Raw genomic sequence first — 21,495 nt, forward strand, 5'->3', positions numbered from 1 at the left:
GACCTTGAAACTATTGGCATGCCTAGTCTTATAAATGTTTGACTAATCCTTAATAATTAATATCCCAAACAGCAAAAATTTAATTCCCCAGCAAATAATCGTTTTTTCACTGTTTTAAGAGTTCTCTTTTTTCATGGACAAAAATCTTATATAGTGTCTTGAAATATATGTATCTTGGGGAATGGCTAAATGGAGCTAATGAACATGCATTAACAGAGATACTTTTTTTTTTAAATTTTGTAGAGGAAGGCAATTTTCAGGCACTGAAAGAGGAAGAAGGGAGGAAAGGAAAGAGACAGGAAGGGAGGGAAAGATTACCTCATCATCAAATTCTGTCAGTCTTTAATACTGTTTTGGATATCATGTTTGTTTGTTTTTGTACCGGGGATTGAACCCAGGGACACTTAACCACTGAGCCACATCCCCGGCCAATTAAAAAAAAAAAAAAAAAACAACTATAGTATCTAGAGACAGGGTCTCACAGAGCTACGTGGGGCTATCGCTAAGCTGCTGAGGCTGGCTTTGAACTCGAGATCCTCCTGCCTCAGCCTCCGGAGCCCCTGGGATGACAGGCGTTCACCACCTTGCCTGACTGGGCATCGTGTTTCTAATTTTCTCTCATCATTTTTTCACTTCTTCCTTGATTACACTCATTTTTTCTTTAACTTGTGCCTTTGTATTGCACTTGCTCCTCAACTCCTTTGTCCGGTACGCATTTCGCTTTTATCTGCACTGCATTTAGTTTCCCTTTCCCCCTTGTGCAGCTCCATCACAGACTCTTTCCATATTACCTACTTAAACCAACGTGGGTTAAAATACGCTCAAGCAAGTCCTGCAACTGTCATTTACTGGGAAACTTTGCTGGAGTTGAAATTGAGAGCGCTGGAGGAGAGGGTCTCTTCCACGAAAGGGGCAAAGTGCGAATGGATGAATAAGCAGAGGACAGGTGACGAGCGTGGTCCCGGGTTCGGCGCGCCACGAGCTGCACCGAGCACCCTCGAGCGCGGCCGGAGCTGGTCCGCTGGCCGTGCTCCAACCGCGCTCGCATCAAGCCGTTCCCGCGCCTCCATCCCCGACTTCCCGCGGGCGCACGTTTTAGTTTTACGTGCCCTCGCTCCCCGAAGTCAGGCGCGTCTCCTCTCTGTTCTACTTCCATCTCCTTCCAGTCCCGGAGACCCGCCCGAACCGCCCGCGCTGGGCTCCCGGGGGTTCCCACCAGAAAGGGCCCGCGGCCCCGCCCCTCGCGCCTCGGCGCACCTGGCTCGGCCCCGCCCGCGCGCACGCGCTCCCGGCACGCGCAGCCGCCGAGTCGCCGCGGACGCGCCTCACGCGGGGGCGCTGCTCGTCCCCCGCCCCGCCCGCCGCCCGCGGCTTTGCCCCCGGCCGCCGCCAGCGCCCCGCCGCCCCGCCAGCCCCGCGCCCGCGGCCCGCCCCCGGCCCGCTGCACTGTGGGTAGGCGGCGGCGGCGGCGTCCGCGCGGAGGGCGGGCGGCGGAGCGAGGCTGCGCGCTGAAGATGGCTGAGAAGCAAAAGCACGACGGGCGGGTGAAGATCGGGCACTACGTGCTGGGGGACACGCTGGGCGTCGGCACCTTCGGCAAAGTGAAGAGTTGAGTGCGCGCCGAGGCCGGGCGGGCGGCAGGTGGAGCCGCGGCGCGGAGCCCCGGGCGGGGCGCGGGCGTCCGGGGCTCCAGGTGCTGCGCCCGCCGCCTCCGCCGGGGCTGGGGCCGGGCACCTCGCGCCTCAGGGGCAGACCTGGGAGGCTGGACCAGGTCGGCGCAGTGCCTCCGGCGTGAGGCCGGAGGGAAGCGGGTAGGGAAGGGGTTAGGGAATCGTGCACGCTGCTGAGGGGTGGGCGAGTCGCCGCTTTTGCCGGGGGCTCTGCTGGCTTTACGTGTGGTCCGGTGTCGTCCCCACAGCGGCTCGGTCCAGATGAGCCTCACCTTAAAGGCGAGAGAACCGGGACCCCTCGAGGTTCAGTGACACGCCCAAGGTCACAGAGCGGTTGGCAGATCCAGGATGAGGTCTAAGATGTCCTCCAATTTCTGGCCTTGCAGGGAGGCCCCTGCCTTCTCCGATTCCTTCGTGTTCTTGACGCTTGGTTGGTGGAGCTGACCGTTTTGGGGTCCGCTCCAGGGGCCAGGAGGTAGTAGTGGTCCTTCTGCTGGATGCGTGAAATGCTGAAATGCAGCTGGAGGGTGGATTGGTGTGTGTAAAACGGTTTAGGGAGGCTGGTGGGATGACGGGGAGAGACACACGTTCCTCGGAGGTGGAGGATTTGGGGCCCAGGAAGGCAGAACTGCTAAGGCATAAGCTGCTGAGGGCTTGTTTTCTTGGAACTGGGATCCCATTTTGGGTGTAGAAAAGCAGATTGCTTTTGAAATTTTATACAGCATTTCTAACTAGTTAAGTATTAAACTTTCCTGTTATTTGTTAATAAGAGTCACATGGGATTTAATTAACCTGCCTTCTCTCCATAGCTGGAGTTCGCTTATTAAAAATACTGTTGCAAATCCAGAATTATAAAGTGAAGCATTGGCTTTTTATTTTTTTCTGAATAAGTGCTGGATAGGCTCGCTACAGATTCTTTTCTGAGTTCTTCTAAAATTTCCATTTTAACCTCACTTGAAGACTCTTGTTCATTCCAGTGGCAAGGATCAGCGCCTGTTGTCTTTCTCATGTGTAATACCCACTCCTTTGATCAAAAAACACTTACTGAGCGATTAGATGATAGGCATGGGTCCAGCCAGTGGCAATACAACAAGGAACAAAATCAGATCTTAATGGAGCTTATTTTCTGCTGGGTAAGACAATAATAAGAATATATATGTAAATTTTATGTTTCACACTATTGAGAAAAGTCAATCAGGGAAGGGAGGATAGGGAGTTTTGTGAGGTTGGTAGTTTTCAATAAGGTGGTCAGGCCAGGCCTCACAGACCTTGGTATTTGTGTAAAGACCTAAAAAGTTTGTAAAATTCTTTGAAGTTCTAGAAGGCTTTGATTGCTTTTGAAAGTTCTTATAAACAGAATGGATAGTTAGCATGTATTTAGAATGAATCTAGGAAGAGCCAGGGTTTAGGTTAGGGATTAGATTAGTGCCTGTTACCTTACTTGTCATTTAATATCATTGCTGAGGACTGTTGTGTTATGACATACAATTACTCAAGCTAAAACAGTGTCTTTGTCATTTGGACATGTATACTCTTGAAGTTGCATAACTTAATCCTACATCCTTTCAAATGGTGTTAAACACTTTTGTCTTTTCAAATTCCTCTACTACTGTAATCTGCATGCAGAGTAGAATACCCATCAGAACAGTCAGCCATTGTAAAGGACATTGTTGAGCTGCTTCCAGGTACTGGCTTCTTAAAGGGTAAACCTGAAGGAACTTGAATTCATGAGGAATCTTTTTCCTGGAGAACCCCTGGTTAGCTGTAAGGAGTTTTCCTAACATTGTATTAGCTCTTCTTTAAAAAGATATTGTGACGGGCTGGCATTATGGCTCAGTAGGAGAGAACTTGCCTAGCATGTGTGAAGCATTGGGTTCGAGTCTTAGCACCACATATAAATAAATGAATAAAATAAAACATTTAAAAATATCAACATTTAAAAATATTTTGAAAAAAAATATTGTGACTTCTTATCCAAGACTAATCAATATAGTAGTTTTTAATATTTAAAAATTTTTAAATTGTAGAAATTGCTACAACCTCGTTACTAATTCAAGGGCAGTTGAAATGAAAGCACATGCATTTTTTTTTAAAACATGTATAAAATTCACCCATTCTTAGTATACAGTTCAACATTTTTGGGTAATTTTACCAGATGCTGCAACCATCATTATAGATCAGTTGTAGAACATGTTAGAAAACCACAATAAGATCCCTCATACACATTTACAGTTAATCCTGTTCCTACCCTTGGCCACAGGAAACTTTTACTATTTTCTGTGTAAATTGGCTTTTTCTGGATACTTACAATTGGAGTCATTCAATATGGAGTCTCATCTGTAGCTTCTTTATCAGTGCTTTGAAGTTCTTGAGTGTCATGTTATTTGTTCCTTTTTATTGTTGAATAGTATTGTGTTTAATGGATATGCCATATTTTGTCCGTACATAATACCAGTTGATGGCTATTACAAATAATGCTACCTTGAATATTCACATGGGAATCTTTGTGTGGACATGTTTTCTTATATCTGTGTAGGATTGCTGGGTTATATCATAATTTTATGTTTAATTTTTTGAGACTCTGTCAGACTTTTTCAGAATGGTTGCACCGTTTTATAGTCCCACCAACAATGTATTAGAGTTCCCTTTTCTTCATATCTTTGTGTTTGAATGGTACCTAGTGAGTATGAAATGGTAGCTCATCAAGGCTTTAATTTTGCATTTTCTGAATGACTGATATCATTGAACATATTTTCATGTACTCATTATTTGTGTATCTTCTTTGGTGAAATGTCTGTATCTTTGCTCATTTTTTTTTTTTTTTTTTTTTTTGATTGGGTTGTGCTGTGGTTTGAATATTATTTGTCTTCTCTGAAACTCATGTTGGAATCTGATTCTCAGTGTAACAGAATTGAGAGGTGGTCTTCACTAGATAATTTAGTTCATTAAGAGGGATTAATACCTTTCTCTTAGGCATGGGTTAGTTGGTATAAAGTGAACCTGCTGTCTCTTTCCCATTTGCTTGTTTGCCCTTCTGTTTTTCTGCTTTGAGATGAAGCAGTATGAGATCCTCGCCAGAAACTGGCAGGTCCTGGCACCATATCTTTGGATTTCCCAGCCTCTAGCCAAAATAAACTTTTCTTTATAAATTATCCAGTCTCAGGTATTCTGTAATAGCAAAGAAAATGAACTGAGACAGGCTGTTTGTCATATTATAAGATGAATTGAAATAATTAAAAAAAATTCTAGATAGAAACTTTTATTGGACATGTTTTGTATATAATTCCTCCCAGTCTTTTGTTTAAAGGCCTTTTCACTTTTTTAATGGTATCTTTTGAAGTATAAAAGTTATGAATTTTCATGAGGTTCAGTTTATTAATTTGTTTTATGAACATGCTTTTAGTGTCATAGTTAAGAAATCTTTGCTTAGCCCAAGATCTCAAAGATTTATGGTTAGTTATGCTTTCTTGTAAATATTTTATTATTTTAGCTCTTATGTTTAAGAACCAGTTTTGTCTGACATGAGATGAAGTTAAATGCCAACTTTTTTCCATGTGTATATTCAGTTGTTCCAGCACCTTTTGTTGAAAGCACATGCATTTTTAACTGTTATAGATTTAGATTTTGTAAAATCAATTCCTACTAAAAACCTTAACAGTAGATTATTTAATTCTATGTGGTTTTAAAAACATGGAAATGGAGGAGAGAGAAGCATTTTACATGCTTTTTTTTTTTTTTTTTTTTTTTTTTTTGTGGTCCTGGGAATTGAACTCAGGGCCTTGTGCATGCTAGGCGAGCACTCTACCAACTGAGCTATATTCCCAGCCCCATGCTTTCTTAACTGATACGCTAATTGAGAATTTAATTTCAGTTGTTAATGTACCAACTTATGGACCAAAGTTAGGCACAATAACTAAAGATTGAAAATGGCATAGTTCTTATTTACTAGGTTTTACTTATTTTTAAGAAGTATGTGATTGAAAGATTGATAAAACCTTATCTAAAATGTTTTAAGTGGAATTTTCTTTTCATTGGTCTATTTTGTTAGGTTTCATACAATGAAAACGTTATATGGGTTGACAGAATTTGAAAAAAATGCTTCTTATTTAAAACTTGTTCCTTAAATTTAGGTTTTCATTTTATCTGGGTAGAGTAGAATTGCTCTTTAGAACTCTTACAGTTAGACTTGTTTGGTTCTTATCTGTCATGGTCTGGATGTGAGGGGTCCTCCAAAAGTTCCTGCTAATGCAGTAAATATTCAGAGGTGAAATGATTAGCTTATGAGAGCTGTAACCTAATTGGTCCATCTTAGTTTGAATGGACTTGCTGGCTGGTGTTAACTGTAAGCAGATGGAGCGTGACAGGAGGTGGGTCACTGGTGGAGTGCTCTGGTAGGGTGCATCTTCCCTGATGCCCTTTCCCCTCTCTCTGCTTCCTGGCCATCACAGGCTGAACTTCTAAAGGATAACACAAAGACACACAATGTGTAAGCTTCTTTACACTTTTATCTTTAAAAAAATTTTTTTAGATTGAATTCCAAAAAATGGATGTATTTAATTGTTCTTTTTGATTTAATGGAAATTTGAATTGTTGAAGACCAGAACTGAGATGGAGATGTAAGGTAGAATGGAAGACACATTTGTAACCCTTTAGTGGTAAAAGCTACAGTTAAAGTTTTTACTTAAAACTATTTTACTTTTAATTTTTCTTTTCTAATCACAGCATTATATGCACATGATTTTATATTATTTCCTGGGGTAATCCTCTGGGTTTAGTGTTATTTCCATTTAAAGTGAAGAAATTAAGAATCAGATACTTTAAGTAACTTGCCCAAGTTTGCTGTGCTAGTAAGTAGCAGACTAGCAATCAAATTCAGGATGTTTAGAAATACCATCAATTCTTACACCAACATTGAGACAGCTGTAATAATCTGCCCCTATTTTTTGGTTGCCTGGACTGAAAGAGTTCTTAATGATTACTGTACTTAATTAATGTTTATATTAAAACAATGTCTTTTTTGATTAAGTCATGTAGTCATCCTTTGGAATCTGAGATTGGTTCCCTTACATGAAATGGCACAGTGTTTGTTATGTAACCCATGCACATCCTCCAATGTACTTTAATCACTTCTAGATTACTAGTAATACCTAATACCATGTTAATGCCGTCTAAGTACTTACTATATTGTTTAGGGAATAATGATAAAGAAAAAAAGAGTATACATTTTTAGTACAAATGTGAACTTTATTTTTCCAAATATTTTTGATCCATGGTTGGTTGAATTCATGGATTCCAAGGGCCAACTGTACCATGTATTAGCTGAGTAATAATCAGTTCATTTAGATCTTTCAAACAATTAGGTAATTGAGTGATGCTATTTAGGTTTTTTCTGGATTTATATGATTTTTACTTAAGCAGTTTTGTCTTCAATTTCAGAATGAATTTTATGTAATCCTTTGATTGACTTTCAAAAGGTATTTTCCAGTGGGAACAATGTATATAGATTTAGAGTAAGTTCACAAAGGCAATGCAATGTTGTATGTAGATAGCCTGTCTAGCACAAAGACTGTTTGACTTGGAAGACCAAGTGTGGAACAGTAGGAGTGTCATGAACCAGCTGTAGAGTTTGGTTAGATGAACTAACCAAACTTGATCTGTGAGAAAGGATATAGTACCACGCATTCTCTTACACAGCTGTGAGAAGTGCAGGCGAAAATGAATGTAGGTGAAAAGACTCTCAAAAGTACTTTGGGCCCATTATGTACTTAAATCCATAATTAGCTGAACTGTGAGAATAATCTGTGATCTAGTTCTGATACCAGAAATTTATCTTATGAGGAGGAAGAAGAATTTACTGTTTTGTTTTCCCAAGTCATCTCCATGTGTGTGTGAATGAATGAATGAATATGTTCAGAATCTCTAATTCTGCAGACCCTGCTCACTGTTCCCCCTCTTCTACACATCACTCCTAAGGCAGGTGTGCAAACACATAATAAATCTAAACACATAACGTACATAAACATAGCATGCATATATTCCAAATCCAGTGGCAGTGATCACCGAAGCTGTTGGAGGAAGGAGGCAAAAGCAGGAAAGGGAGGGAAGTTTGAGTAGCCCCTGGCAGTTTCTATGTCTAAGTCATTTTAAAGGCACAGTTTACTTGTACTAAAATTAGAATAAATAAAGTAACTATTTTTTTTTTTTTTTAAAGCACAGAGAATGTACTCTGATCTAAGAAAAAGCCTTTCAACCAAACTTTCCCTCAATACAGGTATATGCATTAGAAAGAGTTTGTAGTTTGTTCCTGTATTTGAGGTAATTACTTCAGTTCCCTGGACTTGGTCCCTTCCCAGCACCACTCTCACTTGGTTGTCTGCTTTTTTTTCTTTTTGTAGCAACATGCCAAAGTGTTCACTAATCTTGTAGTTCATGCCAGTTTTTCTGAATGCATTTGGTACTGCTTTGTAATGATAATACTTTCTCCTTTACCCTTCTAAGATTCCTGTGGTTTCCTCAATAGGGAAAATGCTTTGTAGAGAAATTAGTTAAATTTTGAAGCCAAGCATATAATTTAATTTGACCTAGTGGCAAGATTCAATCATATAAGACCCCTAAAATGTTGAACGTGTTACAGAAATGACAACGAATCTATTTAGTATATTTATTAGATACAAATGTAAAAGAAATTTTGGGAATCAGGTTTTATTTTTATCTATTCTTTTAGTGACTGAAATGTACATGCAAAGCAATGTGTTTGTTTTGAAATGTGGTGAACCATTTTATTTTTAGTGTGGTGTTGTTAAGGAAAGAATTTCAGGCAGTTTTTAATCTCTTCTAATAATAGAAACCTCCTTCACCCCTTCAAGGGAACAGTGTTCTTTCTTAAGTGGTATCTGATGTTTAACAGTGTTTGCCTCTGATAAATTTTCACTATATTTCTTGTGGCAGTGCCTTTGTTTTTAAAGTATTAATAACTTTAAATCTATTCTTAGATTTTTAAAAACAGCTTTTTATCCGATTAAAGACAATTCAGCAAATCTTGGTATATTTCATATTCTGAATGTTCATGTATTAATTTATGTAAGTATTTTGTTTTCTCAGAACTATTTTTCTTTACATGAGTTTACATACTATTAAAAACATGATGAACAATATTCAACATCTTTGAGGTTCTAAATTATAAATTTGTTATAAGGCAGTTGAATTTGACTGTCATACCTGAAAATAATATAATTAAAATTTTATAAACAGCAAACATTTTTCCTTTTTTTTCTCTAAATTTACTTTCCTTGGCCAATACCATAAGTATTTAATGTTTCTATTTTATTTAAAAAATATATTTGATTTGATACTATATGGCATTCCAGAACTCAGTTCTTCCAGTCTTAGTGGAATAATAAAACCAATAGATTTTAAACATTGACCATATTTATTGGATTTGAAGAACAAATTTGAAGCTGTGTTTATTGGATTTGTAGAATGTGGCAATACATGCTACAACACCTTATTTACTAATTTACAATAAAGTGGGAAATATTTGTAAAAAAAAGTTGCCGAAATGATTCTTGTGTCACATTTGATGTCTTAAGTAAAATTTGATGTTAGTTTCCATTTTCACAGATTTATACCAGGACCCCTTATTAACCTAATTCAGTGCTCTATGAATTCATTATTAGGTTATATATGGTGCATACTATAAATTTATTTCAGCAAGAAATTTGACTTGTTTCTTACAGTAGATATGGTAAAGGAATGTTTTCCGAATGGTTGATTGCTGATGAACAGCTGTTCCCAGAGATGTGAAGTCTCATTGTAAGGGGAACTGTCTGCCATAGACTGTTTAAATACATATATAAATGATTTTGATGTGGACTCAGAACTAATAATTATAGTAAGGGTTCCTATTTTGGATGGTAGAAAACTTGATGAAATAATTGATAAATCAGAATCAGAATTTAAAATTACATTGACTGTTGGGATTGCCAAGTGAAAACCAAGAAAGTGAAATTCAGTAGGGACAAGTGTTAATCTAGCAGTCAGATTAAAAACCAAACCAAATTACAGGTGCATGAAAGAATGGAACAGTTGATATTAGTTTCTGAGATGTTTAAGTTTTAGGTGACAACCACCTTAGGAATTATATATTATGAATGCTAACGTGTAAAATTTGTTATATGTAAAGTAGGTGTAGAAAGGCAAATTAGTTTGGGTTGTAGAGGTAGTATATTTCTGTTATAGTCTGAAATGCATATTAAGTACAGTTCTTGGCATTGAAATTAGGGAAAACAAAACTTAGCCAGTTGTAATTAATTCAGAGAATGACCTTTATAATTAAGATATGGCCCCCAAAGTATGCCATGTGAAATAGGGTAAAGGAAATGAATTTTTCTCCATATGAGAAAACATTTTAGGTGTGATAGCTGTTTTTAAGTAGTTAAAGTATCATCAGGAAAAAGGAGTCAGCATAATCAATGGTGCTTTGAAGGGGAGAACTGTGATTGTTGGGTGAACGTGTCAAGCAGGCAGATTATATTCCAGAATTATGAGATTCTTTGTATGAAGGAGATTTGTCTAGGGGTGGTCCAGCTATTTCCACACATCAGTGAGATTTCTCTTGTTGACAGATTTGCTCAGATACTGGATGACTGTCTAAAAAGATTTTTACTTCAGAATTTCTGGTTTGCATGGCAGCTTGGCATAGGTGATCTATAAAGTCCTTTTTAACTCCAATATTCTGTTATTCAGTACACATTTTCCTAGTGATGTTTATTTCTTTCTCAGCTTTGATTTCTAACTTGTATGAAATCAATTTTGTAGTCAAGAATAAGTAGAAAAGCTGGAAAAGATAAAATTTGTTTGAAGGCAGCCAAATCTTTTTGAAGGCAGTGGTCATTTTTCTAGTGAAAGGAAAAATGCATTGGAATGAATCTGACATTTTGCTTGACCTTTCTGTTTGATTTGTCTGTTAATTTGTAAGGGTAGTAAATGCAAGAGGATGTACAGACAGTAGTAGCTAAAAGATAAAAGAAGCGGAGTTTGAGTCCTGGGAGACAGTAGTTAAAGTCAGTAGTTTATCTGGGATAGTACTTGGTAAAGACTTGGGTTTTTGATTACAATACTCTATAAAGATTAAAATCCTATTGAGATGATCTTTTTTTTTTGATGTTTGTCTCTGTGACACATAAAAATGCAAATTTATATCCTTGACTGTAGGAAGTCAAGGATTCATGTTGTAATCTCTGAGGGTAACCATTAAAATCAAACCTAAAGGCCCTAGAGATAATCAAAAAACAAAAAGAGTTGATGTTATTTGTTTTGTTTTGAAAAGAAGTCCCAATCATTTCATAATTCTACTTTAGAAATAATTTTTCTGGAACTTTATATTTGTTAAATATATTTAATAAGATTCCCATGAGTCAGTCAGGAGTAATTATTGGGGATACAAGGGGAGACATATTTGAAGACAGGAAAAGAGGAATGAACAAGAACAAGATGTGGAATGAGGCACATAGAAATAGATGCGTAAGGACAGCAGTTGGAAAGACATGGGAGAGGGCACGCTGCTTAAAACTTTACAAAGCTTTGTGATCTGTATTTCTGGTAGTCTGTTCATCTGGAGTGAGGGCATCTGAGAACATTTTTTCAGATCTTTTATCCTTCACCTGAATGCTTACATATTCTCCAGCAGTTTAAAATAATCTCTTCTATACTGGTAAACTTTTTCTTTCTCTATTTTTCATACTAAATGAGAAAGTAAAAATTAAGTTGGTTTCCCTGTAGAATCCTAGATTAAGTTTAAAAATATTTTAAAGGTACAGTCTGAAGCTAAATACAACATATCATGGTCAAAGAAATTAGGTATAGAGCAAGTTTTTACTAAAAAAAAAAAAAAAATCACATTCTCAGATCTTTCCTGATCTGTTTAAAATAGTCCATCTTCCTGCTTCTACCCTGTCAATCTTGCTTTGCTGTATTTTTAAAAATATTTTTTAGATGTTGATGTTGATAGACCTTTATTTTTATTCTTTTATTTATATGCTGTGCTGAGAATCGAACCCAGTGCCTCACACATACTAGGCAAGTGCTCTACCACTGAGTCACAACCCCAGTCCCTCTGCTTTTTTCTTTATGACCATTATGTAATTGTTTATTTATATTCTTTATCAGAATGGAAATTCACTTATTTTCAGCATTTGAGGCAATTCTTCATGTATATCAGACACTCAAAATACTTGGTGAATGAAAGAATGAATAGACTAACGTGTTAGTTTGAATGAATGCACAGACAACGTGTTAAAAACAACTAGGAGAGAAACGTCTTCAGGGATATATAAACTCATTCTTTCAATAAACCTTGAATACATGCCATGTATGATATTATATGATTTAGGGGTTACCCAAATTTTTTAGTCCATGTTTTATTTTCTTGATATTTAGCAGATTTCATTTTTGTTCTGGGGATAGAACCCAGGGATGCTTAACCACTGACCCACATCTCCAGCCCTTTTTATATTTTGCTTTGAGACAGGGTCTTGCTAAGACCTCACTAAGGGCAGATCTAGCTTGCTAAGGCTTACTTTGGACTTGTCCTGTCTCAGCCTCCTGAGTCCCTGGGATTACAGGCATGTGCCATCTTACCCAGCTTTAAGCAGTTCTTGATGGATAACTTCAGTGTATCTGATCCATAGCAAAGGTTACAGCTCTGTCCCAGCTTTGCTCTTTCACTGAACACACAGTTTTCCTTACTTAGTTGTTCTCAGCCATTGTCCCTCCCTCCTTAGTCTGTCACTACTCCATTCCTTCCTGTGGCCTCATTTCTCGTATCAGATCTAATTCTAAGGGTAAGAGAATAGTCGTGCAGGTGAACACTTTTGATATGTTATTTTCAAGAGAAACTGGTAATCGAGAGGTAAAGTAGTATGAATATTGGGCTTGGGCTTTGGAGGCAGACACACCATCAGGACACTCGCTGATTGTTCTCTGATTCCTAGTATCCTCCTCTACACTGAACATAATGATATTTACCGTATAGGGTTCTGAGAATTAATAAGATATTTATACAAAGTGTTTAATGTTGTATTTATTTAATCAGTGGTAGATCAAAAGGAAAGAAAAGTCTTTTGCTTCCTTGTTAGAACTCTGAGAATTTTAAAGGATTTCAAGGAAAGTCTCCTCTTAAGAGAAAAACAGTGAGACTGTTTTGTTTCACTCTGAGCAAAGAAAGGAACTTTGTGTTGTTTTGGCAGAAGGCTGGTGATGGTAGGAGTCAGAACATATGTATGTGTGTCAGATCACTCCTGACTCCCAGAGTTTAAAGCCCTCAATATGAATGAATGAAGGTCACTGACTTCCTACACGGCCTGGCTTACTGATATGTGTGGTATTCCTTTAGAGTTCTTCATGTATTCTGGATATTAATCTTTTATCACATGAATTGTTGGCAAATATTTTCTCTCATTTTGTAAGTTTTCACTTCACTCTGTTGATTGCTTCCTTTGTCATGCAAAAGATTTTAGTTTGTCTAACTAAATGTAATTTCATTTGTCTATTTTTGCTTTTGTTTCTTGCAGTTTGGGGGGGTCATTGCCTATACCAGTGTCTTAAAAGTGTTTCTCCTCTCCTCTCCTTTCCTTTCCCCTTTCCTTTCTAAGAAGCAACATAACTTTTAGTAATATTTTCATGTATTAAAGTTTCCAGGAAATAGATTAGACTCAGGAAATAAAGAAGAGGGCTTGGGCTTGGTAACCAGTTTATGGGAGGCTATTGTTTGGACTGACCAAACAATGGAGTTACTGAAGCTAGGTTCCATGTAATCAAACTTTGAAATGTGCCAGTTTTCTAAAAAATAGAGATTCATAACATGTAATTATAGAAGGGGCCCATCTACCAGAGCCAGTATAGAATTGTCCTCTGTATTAACCGTGTAAGAAAACTTTGAAATCATTCTAGAAAAAGTCAACTAGACCTTTAATTTTTTTTTTTTTTATAATTTTTCCTTTTAAACAGAGTTGAGTGAGAAGTATGGAAATATAAGTGAATTAATGGAAGATGGGGAGTACATCATTAAGGGCTGTTGATAACAGATGCATTTTGGTGTTGGCTGTGCTTTCAGTGAGAACAGTGGCACACACCCATAATTCCAACTATTGTTACAATGGATGCAGGATGATCGAGGTTCAAGTCTAGCCAGCCTGGTCAGTTTAGGGAGATCTTGTGTCAAAATAAAAAAAAAAAGGCTGGGAATGTAACTCACTAGTAGAGCACTTGTCTAGCATGCCCCCGACCCTGGTTTCCATTCCCAGCACCGCCATGGGAGCATTATAAAAGTCAGCATTGATTGCCAGGTTGCATTTTCCCACAGTGGTGCTCCCTGTGTTTTCTTCTAGTCATTTCATAGATTCAAGTCTTATAGTTAGTTAGGGCTTTGATCCATTTTGAGTTGACTTTTGTTTCTGGTGAGAGAGGTACAATGGAGCCACCTTAACAAAAAGGGCATCATGTTGGAATTTTGAAAAAGAGAGAGACATAAACCAATGAAATGGGACAGAACAGAAATTGTAGCAATAAACCCAAATATCTACAGGTAGCTAATTGACTTTCAAAAAAGACACCAAAAACATAATGGAGAGAGGCCTCTTCAATACATGGTGCTAGGAAAACTGGATATTCATATGCAGGGTTTTCTAATTTTCCTACAGAGATCTTTTGAGTTTTTAGATGAATTTATTCATAGGGTTTTTGGTTTTGTTTTTGGTAGCTATTATTAATGTGTTTGCTTTTATGATTTCTTTCTCAGCAAGTTCATTATTTGAATATAAAATACTATTGATTTTTGTATATTGATTTAGTAATAAGCAATTTTACTGAATCTGTTTATCAATTCTAATAGTCTTTAGGTTTCTGTCTATATAGAATCATATCTGTGGATTGGGATGATTTGATTTCCTCTCTATTTGAAGGCTTTTTTTTTCTCTTGCCTAAGTGTTATAACTAGAACTTTTACTCTATTGAATAAGAATGGTGAGAATGAATAACATATTTCTTGTTCCAGATCTTAGAGTAAACTCAGTTTTTCCCCATTATTATGATATTGGCTGTAGTCATTATTCTGTTGAAATACAAACCTTCAATGCCTAATTTGTTCAGGATTTTTATCATGAAGTATGTTGAATTTTATCAAATGTTTTTTATGCCTCTATGAGATGATCATTATTTTTATCCTTTATTCTCTGTTTATATACTTTTTAAGAACTTTGTTATTTCTTTCCTTCTACACTTTTGGATTTGGTTTATTCTTTTCTAGGTCCTTGAGATGTATTGTTAGAGTGTTTCTTTGAAATCTTCATATATTTTTGATGTAGACCAACAGCCTTAATGAACATAGATGCAAATGAGAAATATTTTTCTTATATACTGTGGATTTCTTGATTGGTATATGTCAAACCATCCTTATATCTCTGGGATAAATCCATTGAGATCATGGTGAATGATCTTTTCGATGTGGTGGTGGATTTGATTTGTTAATATTTTGTTGGGAGTTTTTGCATCTGTTTTCATTAGAGTTGTTGGTCTATTTTCTATTTTTTTGTTTGTTTTGTTTTTTGTTGCATTTTGGTCAGGTTTTAATGTCAGGGTGATACTGGCCTCCTTGAGTTTGGAAGGATTCCCTCCCTTTCAATTCTTTGGAATAGTTTGAGAAAAATTGCTGTTTCTTTTTAAAGGTTTGCTGAAATTCAACAGAGAAGCTGTTCAGTCCTGGGCCTTTCTTTGTTGGAGACATTTTACTACTGATTGTTTTATTACTTGTTGGTTTATTCAAGTTTTTTTTTTTTAAATGTCTTCATGGTTCAGTTTGGGTAGGTCACATGTGTCTAGAAATTTAACTCTTTCTTATAGGGATATATTAGTATATGGTTGTTATTAGTTGTCTCTAATCATCCTTTGTATTTCTGTGATATTGGTTGCAGTGTTCCCTCTGCATCACTAATTTTATTTTTTTTTCATCTTTCTCTCTTTTTTGGTTAGTCTACCAGAGGTATGTCAATTTTGTTTATCTTTTCAAAAAACCAACTCTTGGCTTCATTAGTCTTTTGTATTTTTTATTCTTCTTTGAACTTTGTTATTTCTTTCCTTATACACCTTTGGATTTGGTTTATTCTTTTCTAGGTCCTTGAGATGTATTGTTAGAGTGTTTCTTTGAAATCTTCATATATTTTTTGATGTAGACCAACAGCCTTAATGAACATAGATGCAAATGAGAAATATTTTTCTTATTGCTATAGAATTCCCTCGACACTGTTTTTGTTCTGTCCTGTAAGTTTTAGTATGTTGTTTCCATTTTCATTTGTTTTGAGACATTTTTAAATTTCCCTTTTGATTATCTTCTAGGACCTACTGTTCATTCATAAATGTGTTGTTCAGTCTCTATTTGTATAATTTCCAAAGTTTCTTTTGTTGTTGATTTCTAGGTTTTATTTTCCATTGTAGTCAGAAATATTTGATTTTTAAAAGATTTGTTAACACTTATGGTTACTAAGACTATATTTTTGATCATCTGTCATGTTTTTTCAGAGTACCATATTTATTTTCATTTAAATTGTTTGCATTCCAGTATTTCTGAATCCATTTATGATACTATTACGTACCTACCACTCAATAACATAGCAGCTACGTTTTCTCATCTTAGAGAGTTAGACTTATGAGCTTCATGTTATAACCATATAGTATTATAATTTTTAAAATGATGTTTACAAGGCTTATTTAGGATGGTATTCTCTATTGGTAAGTATGAAGTCACTCTTCAGCAGTAACTGTATCCTTGATAAATTAATTTTTTAAAAAATTCTTTCAGCTAGTAATGATATGCTTCTTGCCAAGTGTCTTACACACATAGTCATTTGTTCAAAATAATTTAGAACATGCCTTCTTAACATGAAAACTTTGTTAGAACTTAAGTTTCAGAATTCCTTTTTTATGATATATAACCTGATTTAAACAACATCAGGTTATGTTTGGGAATATGTAGCATACCTCTGAGAAATGGGTTTTGTTGCACTTTTCTTTTTAGTCCAAGTGTTGTTTTCAGTCTACCTAACAGCGGCAATAGAACTCTTAGGAAGTAGGAAAATAAAGAACTTAATTTTCCCCTGAGAATTGCTTAGGGACTAACAAGATACCACTTTGAATCACAAGGAACTGCTTTGAATCACAGTTCTAATGTTAATTTCCTATATGAATATTTGGTAAGTTTCTTAAATTATGTGAGCCTCAGTTTCTCCTGTAAGAACTTTTGGAGGGTTTAAATTTAAAAAATATAGAGTGCTTAATAATGTATATACATACACAGAAGCTGTGTATTTATATATATGTGTATATGAATATAGTCATATACATATATGTGTGCATACACATACACACAAAGTGCCTGATATGTAGTAGGGATTCAGAACTGCATTTTTTCCCTATTAATATCATAAGTGCTTTCCCCCAAGGCTTTACCTCCTAGGCCTCAGAATTTTTGGTGCTTTCATCCTGCTTCAAATACCCACTCTGGCCAGTTCCTTTCTACAGCGTATTGCGCTTTTTTGTTTCTTAGATTTTTGCTACCTGAAGGTTAAGCCCGTGGAGTAGCAGCATTGAGAATTTCTTATAACTATGTCAAGGCATTCTAAGCATATTCTACTTATTATCATTGCTGTTGGGTTGTATACTTAGGATTAGAATCAGTGAGTCATAGAGTATACACTTTTAAAAGTTAAAGTTCCGGGTACTCTGTGTTCTCACCAGTACATAGTGGTGTCTGTGGTATTGTATTTCATTGTGGTTTTATATTGCATTGTGCTTTCAATTTACATTTCCTGATAACTTACAATAACCTTTTCATATGTTTATTGACCATCTGGATCTCCTCTTTTTAAATTTGTTTTTCTGGAAGACATGTAGTTTCTTCTATAATGACTAGACTTTAAGAAAATTGAGGCCCTGATGCTGATGGTTATCTTTCTTTTATTAATACTTTTCTATATTTAGAAGTTCCTGGAATGCAGTACCATGTTGGATTGGGGGGGTTGGTGTCTTGGAATGTATAGATAATGTCTCTCCTTTGATATTTGTTGGTTTGCCTCAAATATGAGTCTGATTAGTTCATCCAATTTGCATATCCCTCTCAAATTCTAAAGCAGCAATGCTAGTAGAATATGATGCCTAGGTCATATGTTTTTCTATCCCAAATGTTAGTATTCATCATGCATTTTATTCATATAGTAGGTAAATAGTTACTGAGCATCAGTTATGTATCAGGCACTGTGCCAGATGCTGAGGATGGAAGATAAATGAGATGTGGACCCTCCTCTGAAGGAGCTGGTTGGTATGAAGATCAACAACAAAATGATCACAGCACTTGAAGCACCACCAGGGAGAGGGAATAGGAAGGCACATTGGAGGGGCGTACAGACTTCTGAGTTATTGGAATGAGTGGGGTTGGGAGGGGTGGTTAGGTAATGCTTACTGGGAACAGTGGTTCTCAAGCTTGATTTTGAAAAATAAGTGAGACAGGCAAAGCACTGGAGATCAGGGATGCAAATGGGTCATGTGTTAGTAGCATTCATTTATTCTACTGAGTAAAATTCCACTGAAACTTACTAAATACTTATCAAGAACTGGGCATTGAGAAGACGTGCAGTCCTTAGAAGGAATTTAGTGGTTCTAAGTGACTGAAGTATATATAACATTTGAGGTGAGGGAGTGGTGAAAAATGATCCTGTAATGATATTTACATCTCTAACTATATTAAGTCTTCCAGTTTTACATAAATCATTCTAATATCCTCTTGCTCCCAGTTTTCCAACTAAGTACACAACATACTACAAGATGGGATCCAGCTTCCCAGTATCAGTGGACCCTCCATTCTATGTGCTACAGTGATTTGACTTGAATCCCAGAACTTCTGGTCAGTGTCACCATAGAGTATTTTTTTTTTTTTTTTTTTTTTTGGTTTTGTTTTGTTTTTTTGGTGCTGGGGATCGAACCCAGGGCCTTGTGCTTACAAGGCAAGCACTCTACCGACTGAGCTATCTCCCCAGCCCCCCATAGAATATTCTTGAGTCTTCTAGTTTTAGTTTCAGTCAACCTTCCTTACTTGCACTGGAAGATGTACAGAAAACTTACCTTTCTTTCTTCTGAATAATTTCATAATGTATGGGCACTTTGGTCAAAAGCAATTAACAGTGGGAAGACAACTGTTTTTAATCCTTGGGTCTACAGCAAAGGAGATTATGAAGACAGATGATTGTGCTTTCTGTCAGATCCCAGAACTTATCCATGTTCTCCACTCACTTCTTTCTTTTAGTTCCCAACTTTTTTCTCCTATTCCTTAAACCTAGGGCTAATTTCAAGGTCTTTCCCTAAAACTATTAGAATCTTGGAGCCAGGGCAGCCCAAAATTTCACTCTTATCTAGAAGACTATGTTCCTGGTTTCTAAAATTAGAATTCTGAGTATCTTTTCTCCCAACCACAAATTATTATTTGTGGTAATGCTTTTAATATAGTATATGTGTTATTTTAGACATTATAAGTTATATCTTTTGTTGGTCGGCATACCATAGAGTGTTGAATGTAATCATTCAGAATCTAGACTTTAGAATCAGATCTGAATTTAGATGATTGTTTTCGTCTGTTCTCTAAACTTTATTTTCCTTATCTGAAAGTTCACCTCACAGGATTGTTTTATAAGGTTAAAATTAATGTATGTGAAACGTTTATCGTGTGTATATATACAGACGTAACACCAGCTAGTTGTTCTTCCAAGATCTGTGGGAAAGAATTAGACATTATCATTAAATATCCCCACTACAGATCATACAACATGAATGTTGTCCACAAGGGAAAGATCTAGTTTCAAAGTAACTCCTGTGTCCTTTAGAAGGATGATACCTGACTCTTCCTCTCTTCAAAGTCTCTTCCTGCTTTTATTTGAAGACCCTCCTGAAGCATTTAGTATACATTTTTGTAGTTCAAATTTTGTCAGAACATCCCACAAACACCTTGAAGATTTTAAGAAGTATTTTTCAGCCGTGTTCTATAATATAGTGAGGGATCTCTTTTATTATACAAGAAAAATACAGTAATAGACTTGATTTTCCTTAAATACACTAATAATTTCCTGGGAGCATAGCCTATGAGTATCATGATTTCAGTGAGAAAAAAACTTGAAGTCCAAAAATGTAGGTTAAGAATTTTTCTTTTGTACATAGGGCATGGACTCTGTAGATGTATAGGAAATACTCCATGCAGTTACTGATCCAATGTTGGATGTGAATTTTTTTTTGTGGTCTTAACTTTTCCCTCCCTGACATAGTTCAAATTATTATATAGTATTTTTGTAGCCTTTATAGCAGAAGGACATTTTATCAGTTTGAGTCTAACAGATTAATGGGTTGTAAATGAGTAGTGAATTAATAACATTTTAAATCATTTCTTTTTTTTTTTGTAAAGTATAATGATATTTTAAATGACATGGTATTTTAGCCAGGTGCAGTGGTACACACCTATAACCCTAGTGACTTGGGAGACGATACAGGAGGATTTTAAGTTCAAAGCCAGACTCAACAACTTAATAAGGCCCTAAGCAACTTAGTAAAAGACTGTCTCAAAATAAAAAATAAAATGGGCTGGGATGTGGCTTAGTGATTAAGTGCCCCTGGGTTTGATCTCCAAATTGAGGAAATATTTAATATGAATTAATATGGAATAATATACAGAGAAGTAGTCTAAATTGTGCTTCATAAAATTCTAAATCGTGCCTCGTAAAATTATAGGTTACGTGCTTGTGATGAAAGATGCTTAATTTCATCTGGGAATGATATTGGAAATTTGAAAAGTTAGAATCTTTTCACAGAAAATTGTGTATTTACACCTGCATTAATAGCTGTGTGAAGTTCTGCCTGTTATACATTAAGAAAAATGTGTCAGAGCTGTAAAACATCTAAAAAATGACCACCAAAAATCATCAAGAGGCAAGAGTGGTTTGAAAGATTTATACTCTTCAATATGGAATGATCCTTGCAGATATACTTAGAGATCTTAGAGTTGGAAGGGGAATTAGGCTTGATCTAGTCCAACCTATTATGTAGTATAAGAATTTATCTTATGGTAATCCTGACAAATGACTGAGCTTCCATTTGAATCCTGGCTGATGTAGTTAGAGAAATATTCTGATTCTGGAAATATGCTGCCTGGGTTTAGATCTCTGCTCTACCAATACTGTGTGTTCCTAATCAAGTTTATAGCCATTTCATGCTCCGTTTTCCTGGTTTACTATTACCAGCTGCTGTGTCCCTGACAGTAAACAAAGACCCAAGGGACCAGGCTTTTGACCTCCTCTCAACAAATAATCAAGAGATCAACAGAGAATCAAGTAAATTTCAATAGTATTATATATCCTGTGGGAAAAAATATGTTCAAGGAATAGTATAGCTCCCCCCAAAAGGGAAATTTTCAGTATAGGCAAATATGAAAACGGAGTTAGGGAGAAACTTCATAGAAAGGATGACTGTCATTTGAAAACATTTCTACTGATTATTTACACTTTTGCCTCCTAAAACCATATAAAACAGTTCTATTCCTTCTATGTGGCAGCTCTTCACCTTATCAAATGTAAAATTATAAAAGGCATAGTTCTGGTGACTGTGAATTTTTTTCCCCCTCAAAATCTCCTAGTGTTAGAGCATATTTTGGGAAAAATTTAGGAAAACCAAAATGGACTCCTTTCTTTTTTTTTGTTTTTTTTCAGTGCTGGGGATAGAACCCAGGGCCTTGGGCTTGCAA

General features: G+C 36.5%; 1 protein-coding gene across 5 annotated transcripts in view; it reads left to right on the plus strand.

The window, feature by feature from the left end:
- Positions 1–1,418: 1,418 nt before the first annotated feature.
- The window catches only part of PRKAA2 (protein kinase AMP-activated catalytic subunit alpha 2), a 56,739-nt gene continuing 36,662 nt past the window's right edge, over positions 1,419–21,495 (plus strand). For 2 of the 5 annotated variants that reach the window (XM_079101928.1, XM_079101925.1), the window contains exons 1-2: positions 1,470–1,608; positions 2,648–2,803. Coding sequence is in view for 1 of the 5 variants with exons in the window: in XM_079101924.1 (XP_078958050.1) it covers positions 1,515–1,608 (94 nt within the window). In the remaining 4 variants the exon portion in view is untranslated. Of the gene's footprint in view, positions 1,609–1,658; positions 1,812–2,647; positions 2,804–21,495 lie in introns of those variants that run through there. The other 3 variants (XM_079101926.1, XM_079101924.1, XM_079101927.1) reach the window with 3 other exon arrangements.

This window comes from Sciurus vulgaris (assembly GCF_902686455.1).
Source record: "Sciurus vulgaris genome assembly, chromosome: 1".
Taxonomy (NCBI): Eukaryota; Metazoa; Chordata; class Mammalia; order Rodentia; family Sciuridae; genus Sciurus; species Sciurus vulgaris.